At 42.5% G+C, this 14,918-nt stretch overlaps 1 protein-coding gene across 1 annotated transcript; it reads right to left on the minus strand.

Annotated features, from left to right (window-relative positions):
- Positions 1 to 1,119: 1,119 nt before the first annotated feature.
- EAE98_001923 (uncharacterized protein) lies at positions 1,120 to 3,757 on the minus strand (the record flags this gene model as incomplete). The annotated part of the gene is made up of 2 exons (XM_038949542.1): positions 1,120 to 3,657; positions 3,722 to 3,757. The coding sequence occupies 2 exons, from the start codon at positions 3,755 to 3,757 to the stop codon at positions 1,120 to 1,122; spliced, it is 2,574 nt and encodes an 857-aa protein (XP_038814527.1).
- Positions 3,758 to 14,918: the final 11,161 nt, after the last annotated feature.

Genomic DNA, 14,918 nt, shown 5'->3' on the forward strand with positions numbered 1-14,918 from the left:
ATAGATAACTCCTCTCACCGTTTCCTGGGCTGCATGCTCGTTTGTCCAACACTTGCTGGAAATACCTACACATCTGCTGCTGACTATCATCCGAGTTTTCCGTTCTCGGTAGGAGAATTTGTTGTTCACGCTCTGTACTCACAACACAATGCCAAAAAATACTCAGATAATCATCATCACAAAAGAACAAGTTTCATATCATTAATCCGCCTCTATTCACACTGCTCCCATGCTCTTTTTCTCTCCTCTCCCTCCCGCCTGCTTCCCCGACCCCCAAACTTGAATCGACCACTTTCGCTTGCTCCTTTTTGAACATAACCCATTGACATAAGCCTCCTACCTCCGCCCCTCCATCCTAAGCACATCCACTATTCGTGTAAATGCTCACACCATCCAGATCCCAGCCCAATCATGTCAGGTCAGGCAGACCAATAATTACTCGTGACTTCAAACGCCCCGACCCATCCATCCATCTCAAATATCAACCCATGGGTAGGTGAAATGAAAAAGTATTCCCTAACCATAAAACTCCATGCACAAAAACCGATATGTTACAAACATGTCATTGCTTTCTCTCTGACTGAAGATTTCTCTCTTCTCATAACTCTGCTCTCTTCCATTCTCTCTCTCTCTCTCTCTCTCTCTCTCTCAAGATCTAGTAACATAATCCATTCATTCATTCTCGAAGAAGCCGAAATTTTTTCTGTTCCAATCCATCATTGATTCGTTCATAAGGAAAAATGTAAAAACAGCAAATGAACCTCCAACCTAAACGCTATGCATGCTTTCCATGATGATAAAAAAATTCGAGCCAGAAAAATAAATAAAAGTAGAAAATAAGTGCCTCTTTCATGCAATGTGTCCTTTTATATCGAGAGTAGAGTCGTCCGTCATGCAATTTTCTCAAAAAAAAGATGAAGAATGGGTTTGGGGTATCAAAATAAACAAGTTCCTCTTCTCTCACTTCCTTCTAACTTGACCACCATCAATATTGACAATGATCCTTTATACGCAGGGACTACACTCCCTTCCAACCACTCGACCAATGTGCTCTTGAAAGTAGAGCCATTTTTGATTTTGTATCTGCATGAAAAAAAAATCGCTTTTGGTGTGTGCACTTCAACCCAGAGTGCGACCGCTGTGTATCGTCTGTTGACTGACTGCCCTAATTGTAGAGCCCGGTCTCATAGTATTTGCCGATTCATATTCGGATGTTTGATATCCGGGCGGCTGACTTTTCTTTTGAGCCTCCCAGCCTTCTTCGCTTAACACACTCAACCATCCTTGCCCAACATCATTTCTTAGAGCCTCTATCTTCTTTCGATATAGCTCACCGCTCATGTTCCAGTCGGGGGTATCTGGAGTCTTGACTGGCTGTGGCTTAATTGCTGTTTCGTAAGGTACCGATTCTACTGCTGGCATTGGAGGTAGACGAGGTAATACTGAGGTGTTGATACGTGGGACATCCGCTTGTCTTTGGGCCTGACGAGGTTCTGAAGGTACATAGGGAGGAAGAATCGTAGGAGAAAAGATGGGACTTATGCCATAGCTACTATCTGACACTGTTCTTGGCATAGATGGTGGTGGTTCCTCTGGCATTACAACGCGGGTCAATCCTTGCTTGCTTGGTGACGTTTCTGAAGTCGATAAATCTACGATTCGTCGTTTTGGAGTTCTTCTTCTCCGACCCGTAGTGCCAGTGTTGATTTCACTAGTCGCAGCAACGGGTGTTGGTCGTTCTTTCCGAAGTACTGCTGGTTCTCTTGGTGCAGCATATTCGATAATTGGTTTGTTAACCTCAATGGCAGACAGACCATAATCGGGAGGAGGTGGTTTGACAACAGGCACACCTGGCCGTTCTGCAACACGTTCGACTAAATGCCGCCTTTCTGTGTAACCTGGTCCATAAGCATCAATCAAAATATCCTCGGTATATCCTGGGGTTTGCCTGAATAAGTTGAAAATTGTGGTCCTGTAGTTACTGTGTGTTTTGGTAAATGGATTGCCACTAATCCATATTTCTCGAATATCTGGAATACCCGTCAATCTAGCAAGTTCTGTTGGATCAGTAATCTTGTTGTCACGGAGATCGAGCCTTTCTAGAGGATAAAGCCTTTCAATTCCAGCTAGTGATGTGAGACGGTTTGACCGTAGATTAAGAGCAGATATAGCAGGCAGTGGGTTCCGAGTAAGAGAATGAAGAGATTCAATCATGTTGTTAGAGAGATTCAGTGCTCGTAGTGCGGTAAGGGACGCTAAGCAATCGGGGATTTGGGCGAATAAATTCGAAGAAAGGTCAAGTGAGTGGAGGGTGTTAGCTAAGGGTGCAAGGCTGGAGGCAGTAATAGCCGTCAGGCCGTTGTCTGCAATGCTAAGATGTTTCAAGAATCTCCACTTTGAAGATGGCAGAAAACCCATAGATAACAGATTCGAGGTGCTATTCCGCGGGTTGTGCCAGCTATCAGACATGCTTGAATGTGAACTCCCGGATCCGGATCTCTTCACCTTGTATGATGAGCCACGAAGATGGCCATGTGAAGAGCCAGTACGAGAACTTGGTGGACGAACTGGAGAATTGCTTCTTGGTCTTTGTCCATGCTTGGTAGGAGATTTGCCAAACTCGGCCCCGTCGGACCCAGAACGCGCCAATCCTCTTGTTTCAGTATCAATGATATGGCCGCGACCATCCGGTGACCCAGGTGCCGAACAGGATTTTATTAGCTCGGCATGTGGCATTGTTGGGCTACGTCTTGGACTTGATGCGGGAATGAAGGTTGAAGTTGGTGACATCTGTGCCTTGGAAGACCGCCGCCTCCTTTTGTCCATATCATCCAACACGATATTGATCAATAAATCAGCTAGATCATCAACACCTGCCCTTTTGACTGTCAATGATCTTAATTGCTCAGCTAGCTTATCCCACCCGAAAAATTGTCGAATATCGATATCACTTATCTCCAAAGCACTAATATTTTTAAAGGCAATCAGTGGAACGGCGGAATCGAACGGGAATTCTTCATAGCCTTCAATCAAACGCGCGCGACGATCCGGAGCAAGTCTAAGGCAAGGAATTTTAGTAAATGCTGAATACAGGTACTTCAAGTCGGCTTCAGTGGCAGCTTTTTGTTTCTCTGTTCGAGCGGCAGAGTTTCCAGATCCAAGGCCAAAATTCGACCATAAAGAAGACATGCCAGACATCACACTTCTCACACTAGACACGGAGTGAATAGATCCATTGTCAGAACCACGACCTTTTGGACGTTGGGATTGACTCAGAAAAGAAACGTAATTTGCTGCTGATGTATCTGCATGAAGATTTTCTAACCGCACATTCATTGGGCCAACTGGAACACCTAGATCTTCGATTCGGGAAAGGAGATAGAATAGATGATGGGGTGTTAATGCGAGCTTAGCAGGTTTGATGTTATGAGAGGCGAAGGTAAGGTATGGGAGAGAAAGAGCAGCTGCTAGGGTACTGGAAGTCGTAGAAGAGGAGGCAGATGACGGCTGGTTTGTCACTGTTGGGGAAGGGATGGTAGACCCTCCAACAGCACCAGATATGCTGTTCGAGGAGCCATGTTTAGGGGCTTGTTGACGTCGTAGTTGTAAAGCATTCGCGAGAGCCTTCTCATGTGTACGAACGAAGTGGGCCAAGTTCTGCAAGAAAAAGTGTTATCAGTGACTGCCATGATTAGGCATAGAGTCAGGGGTTTTCAAATACCTTTATGAAGAACTGTCCATCCTCAGTATCCATCATTAAGGATGCATGTGTTTCATTCACCAATGTTTATTACAATCGAGAGCCCTCCGACGGGAAAAGAGTCGCTTCAAACCAGGCTACCAGCGGGCCTTGTATTCGAAGGGAAACGTTCGTGGTATGGCAATAGTACGACTCGAGGTTTTGAGAAAGAAATTGCTTGGGCAGTCTGCAGATTACACAACGTCGTTAGAAGGTTTTCAATTCATTTGGAGTGACAACAACATAGTATCTCATGTGTGAATGGTTCGGAAAGAAGATCCCATCTGGTGCCATCTCCTAAAAAGCCATGGAGCTCTTCGCCCGTGTCTTCCACGCGCAGAAGATCAAATTCTACGATCACTGCCTCTTACGTTCGCGAAAAAAGTCTCCTGCATATGATAGAAGATGTGTTTCTCGGAACGAAGATCGAAAACGGATAGGGAATTTTTTGAACGTACCTCTTTCAACGCTCTTATCGTGGTGCGGAACACCTAGAGCAACACAGCTCTGAGACTTTCACGACACTTCTTGGGAAGAGAAAAAGATCGAACGTAGAAGAGAAGGGTGGGACACTCCCTAAGTTCTGCGACGACAATATCTAAACAGAGAAGTTCTGCCGCTTGCGAAGTATTATACCAAGGTTCCGAGGGACCAATAGTTTACCAGGCTCGAGGGCCTTCCTTCTGTATGGATTGTATGTATGCAGGCGTTATGGATATGCAAAGCGAGTTCGGCCGTTCGTTCGTCGAATTCCTTTCGTTGTACAGGAATACTCCACTACTGTAAGACCAGGGTACATGAGATCAAATACCCACTCACAAGCATCTATTCCCTGGCTTTTTTAAGGGTTCTTCCTAGTATGCGACGCCAGATGCAATATCAGGTCGTAGCGTATGTGCTGAACAATTTATGTACTGTAGAAATTAAATTAACAGAAAATAAATATTTAAGGAGGACCTTGCAGACTGAGCCTCGGGAAGAAGAGGAAGAAGAGGAAGAAGAGAGTGAGAGAGACAGAGGAGGGGACAAATATGTGCGAAAATGTCCGTTTAGAGAAAACACGATTCAGAAATCGAGGAGTGGAGAGGATGAAGAGGCACCAAGCAACGAGCGAAGAGCGACGAGCAATGAGCACCAGCACCAGCACCAATACCAGCACAAGAATCAAATTTGATTGGATTGAAGTATTGAATTATTGAGTATTGAGTATTGATTGAGTATTGAATATTCAGCACTCAGCAGGTGTGCGAAGAGGAGAGCGGGATGTATTGTTTTGTGGGGATGTTTCTCACTCTGCTCTTGGTTCTGATCAGCGGAATTATTCTATGCACTTATCGAGCACAATCATTTGGCGGCGGCGAGGATGGACAAGTCGGACGATATAATAGGTGAGGATGTTTCGTTAATTTGAAGAGTGGGAGAGCGACGCAAATGTGGAGTGGATTTGGAAATTGGAGTATTTACTATCGAGGTGTTGATTGGTTGGATTGTCGAATTTTCCAATCTCTAATGGCTGAAGTCTGAAGTCTGTGCGCAAATGTAATATAATGGACCAGGCCAGGTAGCAAGGTAGGAGATCAATAGACCATCCGTAGACCCTTTTTATTTTTAAAAAAAGAAGAAAAATCCTACGCAAATTGCAAAGATGCTACCTAGTATATACAAAGAGAGACACAAGGGCGAGAAGGGCGAGAAGGGCTATTCTCGATATGGGCAGTAATGGGCTGTGTGTCTAGCAGCGTGTCTAGGAATTCACACTTGGATCATTTATTAATGGTAACGGCTGGCTGGTAACAGCTTTTCATACAGCTAGCTGGAGCTGCGTGCTTACCTGCCTCCGACCGAAGAGAAATCAAAACAAACGAGTTCAACGCCGAAAAAGAAAAGAATAGAAAAAGGCAATAATACCTCGGGAGGTAATAGGTAGTAGGTCGTAAGTAGTAAGTTGTGGATAGTATCAGTACGTAGCTCTTGAATGATATTCATCCATGGACCAATGTTACCAAAACGGGATTGATAATTCCACACACTCCCTCATCGTCGACCACCGCTACATCATAACATATCCTCGTTTCAGTCAGTCCCACCCCATAGAAATACATATTCTGATACAGATCTACATCTGTCTTGTTTCTTTTTGTATCATCTCGTCGGCACCGATGTGTATCTACAACCATTACTCGTATCTACCCATCGTCAAGGCTGCCAAGGTGCATATCAAATGTACATCATCTCCTTCATCAACGCCTTGTCTTCGGAATTCAACCATCACCCCTCCACGGCCCCTTGATGCCTTATGAATGTTGCCCTGAGCCCTCACGCAGCGGGTGGGTATGCTGTGATTTACGGAGTGCCTGCTGTCACTTTTTTGAACACGTCGGATACGTGAAAACCCAGTCTCGCCGGTTTGCACGAAGAAGTACCGACAGAATACATTCATGACGACGTCACGGAGCATATCGAAAGGGGGGAAGTGTCCAAACCTTATGGGTCAAGATCTCTGGAAATCGGAAGATTTCTGGTCAAGGTCACCAGGTTTTGAGTAACATCGTGAAGATTATCTGGATACTTTGGATGGGATGCTATGGGGAATCTCGAGGGCTGGGTGGATTCTTGGGCAGAAAGATGATTTACAGCCTGCAGGGCTTCCTATGGAAAGGCAAGCAATAGTCATCCAAGACATCCAGCCGACTTTTCATATTTATAAGTTATCCTTGTCTCAAACACCCCACCATCACTTTAACAAGTCACCACCAATCTTCCCTCCAGAGAAAGCGTGCCCGAATATCCTTTTCCTTACCCCTCCATTCCGGATTTGAGTTTCCAATGTTTGAGGAATCTTGTCATGATTCGCATTTCTTGAAATGAATCCTAGACTCGGCAACGAATATGAAGAAAAAAGCCCCCAAACTCAAAACCTTATTAGGGAAACGGTCAAGTGGATCATTACGCCAACTACTGTCTACGGCCGCTCTACCAAAGGGACAAGACACTTGAGGGCTGGGGTAACAAGCCAAGGCCCAAGAGCAGACATAACATAAGCTACCGTCTGCCTTTTCTTACGATACCTTCATCTACTGTTGCATCTTTAGGTCCCAAACTACGAATCCTTCTTCCTTCACCGCTTCAATATCTTACAACGGTTGTATGATGTCGTGACTCCTTCGAGAGACACATTTTTCAGTCTACCTTCGCCACCATCTTTTCATAATCTACACGCGTCAAGCCATCCCATGGCAAACTCTTTCTTCTCTAAGAATTCTGCTGACCTCAGTCACATTTTCATCAAAATCCGTATTCCTCCAGGTGCGAATCCGTTTGGTGACACGAAACATGCGAAACAAAAATTCAGCCTCGATCACCCGTGTGAGAAGGTCATGTGAAACTATTCTAATCTTTCACATTCCGAATGTCTGTGATCTTTTTGAAGAGTCAAGCGCGCTTAGTTCCTGACTCAGCTTCCTTCAAATGTGAGAATGATTGTCTGTCATGCCATCTCTATCACTTCATCACTCCATACAAACGGTTTACACGGGTTCACTAAGTGTTTGATCCACAAAATTGATAACGAATGGAAGAAGTGGATTCAACGCACACACCATTGGATGATCGGTGTACAAGAGACACGAGAAAGCAGTGGAAAACAAAATAGGAATGACGCCTTTCGGCATGAGGAGCCCCGCCATCGTTAAAGTGGTGGCTACGATATTTGCAACTTTTTGATAGGGTTTTTTGTTCCTCTTTCACATTCTTCATGCGTTTGGATGGGATGAATGAATGATTAAGAAGGTAATCCCAAAGAAACATACAAGGCAAAAGAATCGAAAGGAACCTTGGATATGATATGTAGGCCAATAGTATATGCTGGCCGCAGCATATGCCGGTCATAAAATCCAAGAGACTAACTACCATTAGCCTACTCACTCATCAAGGTGTGTTACATGCGCCGTCAAATATGTAAGCTTGGCCGCGCCTCGCGAATACTTTATTCCACAAGCCATACAGAGCACGGCGTGCATGTATGGGATATGCACAATAATGTGCGTGGGGATTACATCTCATCTGCAAAAAAAAGAGTGCTTCCCCAATCATGAGCCAATTAAGCAGGTGACTCTCAACATTATGATTTGATACTTTTCATCATATATCATATTTTGGAAAGATATTCTTCTAAGTATCGGATGCCTCGGGATGCATCACTGCGACATTATCAAACGAAATGAGCATATCGGAAATGACATCGTTTCTGACGGAGCAAGCGAAGGAGGAGAAAGAGATCAATTGATATTCTATCTGAATCACGGATAATTTTCTTATCGTTGTCCACCGTAACGGTTGTTGTCTAGGTAATCAGACAATCAAAACACGATTGTTTAAGATTGCGAATGGGAAACAAACGACTGAAGAATCCTTCATCAGAAAAAAATTATCAAATCTTTTCTCCGGGTAGAGATTTGTTACAAGGACAAGGACAGCGGTGAAGCGAGAGAGATGAAGGAGGTGAGATTGAGGGATTGAGATTGAGATTGAGAAAAAGCGAAGGGAAATGGCTTGCGCCAACGACATGGACATGGTTTTGAATATTTAATAGGTAAGCAGAAAATCTAACCAAACCTTATTCCGGTATTTAGATAAGATCTTATCTTTCCTTTGAAGTTCTAACCAGACTTGTCACTGTGATCGATATCTTAATATCTTTTCTTTCTTGGTTGAACAGTCATGCCCTCGCATGGGTTCGGAGACTGTCAAAGCGTTTATTTCGTGCCACCTTTCTGCTGGCTCGAGAATTAACTCCGCCACCAACATCTGAACAGTTTACGAGCTCCAGGGCTTTTGGAGATATTCACTAGATACTCTGTAGGCTCACAATTCTTACCTTTCTCTGCTCTGTACGTAGGTGGCACAAATAAATACGATTAAAATATCAAGGCATCATGTGCGGTCAACCTAAGGAAGATTCATCAACTCATGCCGCACGAAGAACTTTAACAATGCTACCTACATATACAACTTATTTACCTAGGTACCTACTTGTACAATGTGTAGAACCTTCAGTTCCAACGTCTGAAGGATGATAGTCTGCATATCTAAACATGGGCTGGGGTCTGTCCAGTGCAGTTTGCATTGATCTCGCTTCTTCACCGACTGTTTATCAAGCTTATTTTTCTTTCTAGAAGAGTAGAACAAGTTGCATTACACTTCCCCCACCACACCAGACCAGCATCAACCCCGAGTCTAATGAAATCGGCGTTTAGAGTTTGTAGATTTATTCAAATCATGGAGGGGTTGGAATCGAAGAGTTTAGATCAGATCATCAATGGTTTCATGGTTCGGTAGGTGTTATTATGCCAAGGATCCTTTGCTGATCACAAATTACTCCGTACCTACCGAACCAGATATTTCTTATTTCGACAAATGACGACTTGAGGAGATTAACAGTATGGTTATGGTTATGGCTATCCGGCACATCAGTTTTATATCGCCATTTTCATCGTCAATGACAGGTGGATAAGTACCACGTCAGACTTCGCTAGTACCTATATCCCCTTCACTTATTAACTACAAAATCACTTTATGAGAAGAGATTGGTAGAACTCGAGTATCACGTATCCATTTTCTTCTCTTGCATTTCCTTTTCGGTTTTTACTGCGTTCTTCATTTATACTTGCCTGCTAGGCTCTAGCTGACTTAATGGCTTGCTGACCACATTTCCATTTCCATCTCTATTGTGTTATCTTTTCTCTCCAATTTTTTCTGCATGTACGAAGCATAATCGCAAGCGCTTGGTATTCTGCAAAAGCCTGCAAGCCACATCTGCACGTACTCTACACTCAAAAGCTCGAACCAACCGGAGATTCCCCTGGAGATAAATAGAAGGTGGTGTAGCGAAATGGTCTTGAATGATGTACAACACGTACAAAGCTGTACGGAGTAAGGGAAACAAGTGTATTGTTGTATGTGCACGCACGTGTACACACATACGAGTCCCAAGCGCGCGATTAGAGTGAAGGAAGGCGATGTATGGACAGATAGAGATTGATTTTGTTTATTTTAAGGAAGTTGATTCGATAGGTTTTGTCTCGAGTGCTGGTCTGAGAATCCGAATGCATGGGAAGATTGTTTGCTGGACAGTCCTTGTGTTGTCTTACCGTTACGTTTTGTTTCATATAAGGTAAGGATTACTGGTCTCGCCATTGCAGTATCGGGACTTGGCGACGTCTCCGAGTCAACGTCTTTCCCAGTGCAGTTAGAGTGTCGCAGTGTTCGTTTATGTCTATGGGGTAGTATCCAAGTCTCCAGGCATATAGATTAATCCGCGAAAATTGCGTCAGATATATCTTGTGTTGTGTATAAAGGGAGATCCGGATATGCGTATGCGTAATAGCCTATTTTTGAACGCAACAGGAAGTTGCATCGCGAATACGGGGGGTGGGAATGAAGATTTTGAGGGCTCCTTATTGGAGTGGTGAAGAATCTCAATCGTCGTTCGGGGTAATTGATATTGCGGGGATTAGTGAATGTGCGTCTTGGTCGAGGACTGGTTTCATCGTTGTGGCTCTCTACATACTAGGTATAGGTATATTTTGGAGTCCGGACTCGCTTGCATGGGATACCTACTGTCTGTATTGTATCTTAGTGAATGAAGAATGATATATCATATTTCATTACATGTAAACTCCTTTCACTCCTCCTCGTGAACTACTCCATTGCTCGTGTATCTCAATCATATCACCCATCACATCGCCTATCACATCACATCACATCACCTATCACATCATAAACCTCACCAGCCAAGCCAAGTAATAATGTAACAATGTAACAACACAATTCCCACCCCAACCAGACACAATACAATACAATACAACAATCTTCAATTTTCAATAAAAAGTCGTCGACTTCTTCTTCTACTCGGCTCCACTCCATATACATACTCTCCATATACATACTCGGATCATCAAGATCATCACACCGAATCCCGGAACTTGGGAAGGGAACTTGGGAAGTAGAGAGGATTCTCACTTTGTTTCTTTTGATTACTATTCAGTACGGATAGGATTTGGGGGGTTCTTGAGTTGGATTGGTTGGATTGGTTGGATTGGTTGGATTGGTTGGATTTGGATTGTTTGGTTGTGAATTGGGTGTGAATTGGTTGTGAGTTGGGTGTAAGTTGATTGTGAGTTGATTGTGAATTGATTGTGAGTTGGTTGTGCTGATGGTTGTGGTTGTGGTTGTGCGGGGGAGTTTGCTTGGTATATATGTATATTTGAGGTATGTATGTATGGATGGATGGATGTATGGATATATGGATTTGGATCTCATCTTGTCTCCTCTCTTTTCATCTCCTCTCTTTTCATCTAATATCTCTCACTCAATAGGAAGTAAATAGATAGATAGATAATAAATTTCCTTTTATATTCATTATAATACTATATTATATTTATTATTGTATCGTATTTTATTACTCAAATATACATATATATATATATATACATACATATATACATACATACAATATACTTCCAATCCAATCCAATCCAATCGATTCATAGTAGTAACAATAACTTCCCTATTAGAATTACAACTGATAGAGATATTCATACAGTACCAATCGTTTCTCGGCTTTTACTCACTTACTGGGAGAACTTTGATTTTTTGTATTGGTATGTTGCGCTAAGGAGGAGGGGAGGGGGGGTTGTGAGGGCGTGTATCAAGTGATGGAATTGGGGATATAGGGATATAGGGGATATTGGTAGTATCTGGCGAGTCTGTTTTGTTTAGATGTGAGGATTTATCTAGCGGATTATATAGCTATCTAGTATCATACGTGTGAACCCAAGGCGCGAGGAGTATGTCGTGTTGATACGATCTTGAATCTTGGTACCTGTGTTTGTGGTTGGAATTGAGTTTCTTTTTACATGTATATAGGTATATACTATACATACACGTCATAATAGAATGGAAATCCTAACACTGTACGAAATCTCAACTCACGGAATACTTGATAGGATATTATGGTGTGTGTTTTACTGGTATGGTGTTTATAGTGTTTATTTCTCTTCCTGAATATATATTCGTGGGTTCTGAGGTTTTGATTTATCTTGTGGTGTTTATGCATATATATGTGTATAAGTACCTAGGTATTCAGATAGGTATTTGCGTTAGCATCTGCATTTTAGATATAGGATAGAATCGAAGTTGTTGTATATTTGATTCGTCGGTGCTGTGGGAGTGGGAATAGGGGTGGAATGGGGAGATGATTTATCTAGAGACAGGAGCTATGAGTGGGAACTTGGTGGTTGATTGATGGATTTGGGGGGGAGGGGGGGGGGAATCAGCGGTGGTCGGAAGATAGAGAGGTATGATTTTTGGATTGAAGATTGCTACGCGCTTGGGAACTTAGGGAGTTGATAGGTGTATACATGCATGAATATAGATGTTCAAGTTTCTCGCAATCAGCTCGTGCGGAGATGTGGGTGGTAGGATGAATACTAGGTATTATTGTATGCGGTTTGTGGGAGTTGAGGAAGAGACTGGTTTATTGCTTTTTGCTCGTCTGGAAATGCGTGCCTACGGACGGAATCGCGTTTTGTGGCAACAAGGTTGCTTCTTTTGGTTGATTGTCTGATCATAAGTGCATATAGAGTATGAATGGGTTTGTATGCAGTTTGCCATTTCAACATACCTCTGATTAGATTTTCACGCGTCTGTAAATGCGTATGGACCGGTTTGTAGTTAGTACCCTGCGCTTTCTTGCTGCGTACAATCGTGGTATGTTTTTTTTAGTCTTCTTGTAGTGATATTATGCTATGAGGTCGATCACTGAATCTTTCGTTGCGAATCTAGAGATGCATTTGTACTGTGTTATTCTGATACTTAGTATTTGTGGTGTGTATCTAACATGAGATTTCTATCACTTTGTTGCATATCTACAGTTGCGTACGCACCAGTCAGTAGTTTTGAATCCTATAGTAGGGCGCTGGGTTCTTTTGTTTCGTATCTGAAGGCGCAAGTAATGTGGCATCCCGAATTCCGCATATCACAATGACTTATACCTATTTCCTCCAAATTTGATCTAATCTTCCTGAAATACTCATCTAAGATTTCATTTCTACTATCCTATGACTGAGTTCCAAGGATAACTTGGTCCTTTTCGCTAGTTGTCTGAAATATAATTACTCATCTCGTTAAGGTTTTCCGGAAGAAACCTCCAGTTGCACCTTTTGCCTGGCCGTGACTCCTTACGAACCGTGCAATACAGTCTGTGTCTATTCCGCGCGAGTGGATGGGTGATTGTAACAATAGGAAGTTTTCTGCAATATATCTAACATACGCGCACAGAATTAGACGCTAAAATCCCTTGATTTTAAATCACATTCGCTAACTTCGCTTATATTTGCTCTATATCTAATTCATGTGTACTATTCAGCGTACGTAGTTCCGTATTTTACTGGCAGTGTACTTTCTTTAATTTAACATCTAGTAACCGGTATGGATGGCAGGCTTGAGTTGAAGATATTAATACAACGTGCACATGAATCTAGTTTCTGCGATCCTTGATGTTTGGACTAGATTTGATTTTGGTCATATGTTTTATGGAATCGTAGCCGACTTCTTGCTCGGAGGTACAGGTTATTAATAGAATGAATAGATCATTCTTATTATTAAATTAGTAATCAGATGGAAAGACATATGCGAGTATTTAATATGTGTTACGATAGTGGAGAGCCTCCAGCTTTTAATCTCTTTTGTTGCACTTCTTATGCGTACTTGCCGTGGGATACAGGTCATACAGTCCTGTGTTAAATATATACTTTGTTGCATGTCTACAAATGGCATACGCACCGTTGGTGATTTGTCACAGAGCTTGGTATGGAGCTCTGGAATTAGTAATAGGTATTGCCTTGTTGCACGCTTGAAAAGGGCACACTCACCGTGGTTGGCACTTACGATGGCTCCATGACTTTGGATTCGGCTGGATGGTTCTTACATACATGGAGAAATTGAATGTAACTTCTGTTGCAGATCTAAAAAATTCGTACGCACCGTGGTATGCACCCAAAGCTCAGTCCAATTTACACAATGATACTATTATGACATCTTATTACATATCTGTATAACTTATACTTATTAACACAGCCTTGTAATCATGGGTAACTTGTATACCGAGACTTTGAGCATTTGTTGCACATTCACAAATGGCATACGTGCCGTGATTTACCGTCCAGTTTGCTTCAGAGCTCTAGCGCATTCTTGTTGCACGCCTGAAAATGTGTACTTACCGTGGTTCACAAGTAGAATGGCTCTAAGGCTTTGGAATAAGCTGGCTGGTTCTCACATGGAGAGATCAAATGTGACTTTTGTTGCATGTCCGTAATATTTGAGAACCGTGGTGTTTTGTATCAAGATTTTTGTTTTGGAAATTGTATTATCTTGTTGCAAATCTACAGAAGTCATACTTGCCGCAGCATATCAGGAATTTCTATACAGTCATCCCCATATTTGGTTTAAGGGTTGTAGTTTCTGTTGCATGTCTACAAGTGGCATGCTTACCATGGAATTAGTACCGACGCATGCGCATAGCTCAAATCATCCGATTTGATTCGAGAGAGTCCAGGCAATATAGGTGGGTGAAAGTCAGAAGTAATAGATAGAAGTGGAATTTCTTTGTGTTATGGTAATTCATGTAATAATGAACCTTGAGATGGTGATAGGATCTAGGTCCTCGACGTCAAACGCCATGAGACTGTAAACGACAACGCAAATCGGGGAAGAGGAGAAATAATGGTTCTATTGTAAGTCCAATTTGCCATCTCCCTAAAAGTCATCAGACAACCCATAAAGCTTTACATACCTACCTCTTTGAACAATCGAAAATACATCATCCCATCTAATATAACCATGCTCTTGACTCCTTAACAATCATATTCACTACAACTACACCAAATGTTATGTTCACTGACAGAAAGAGTGCACTTAAAAAGAGCCATCTGATCGTGACGTGCTTTACTCCAAACGTACTATTCTGGAACTACCTGATGATAATCATAGGATTCTAAATCAGAGCTAGAGATTAGATACTTTCAGTTGATTATTCAAGAATGTTGAATCATGGAATAAGAGCTTGAATTGGGTTTTGCCATCCCATCTCCTTTGTGACCAATATGTTTGTTAAACACCT

This window comes from Botrytis deweyae (genome assembly GCF_014898535.1).
Source record: "Botrytis deweyae strain B1 chromosome Unknown BDEW_003, whole genome shotgun sequence".
In the NCBI taxonomy this organism is placed as follows: domain Eukaryota; kingdom Fungi; phylum Ascomycota; class Leotiomycetes; order Helotiales; family Sclerotiniaceae; genus Botrytis; species Botrytis deweyae.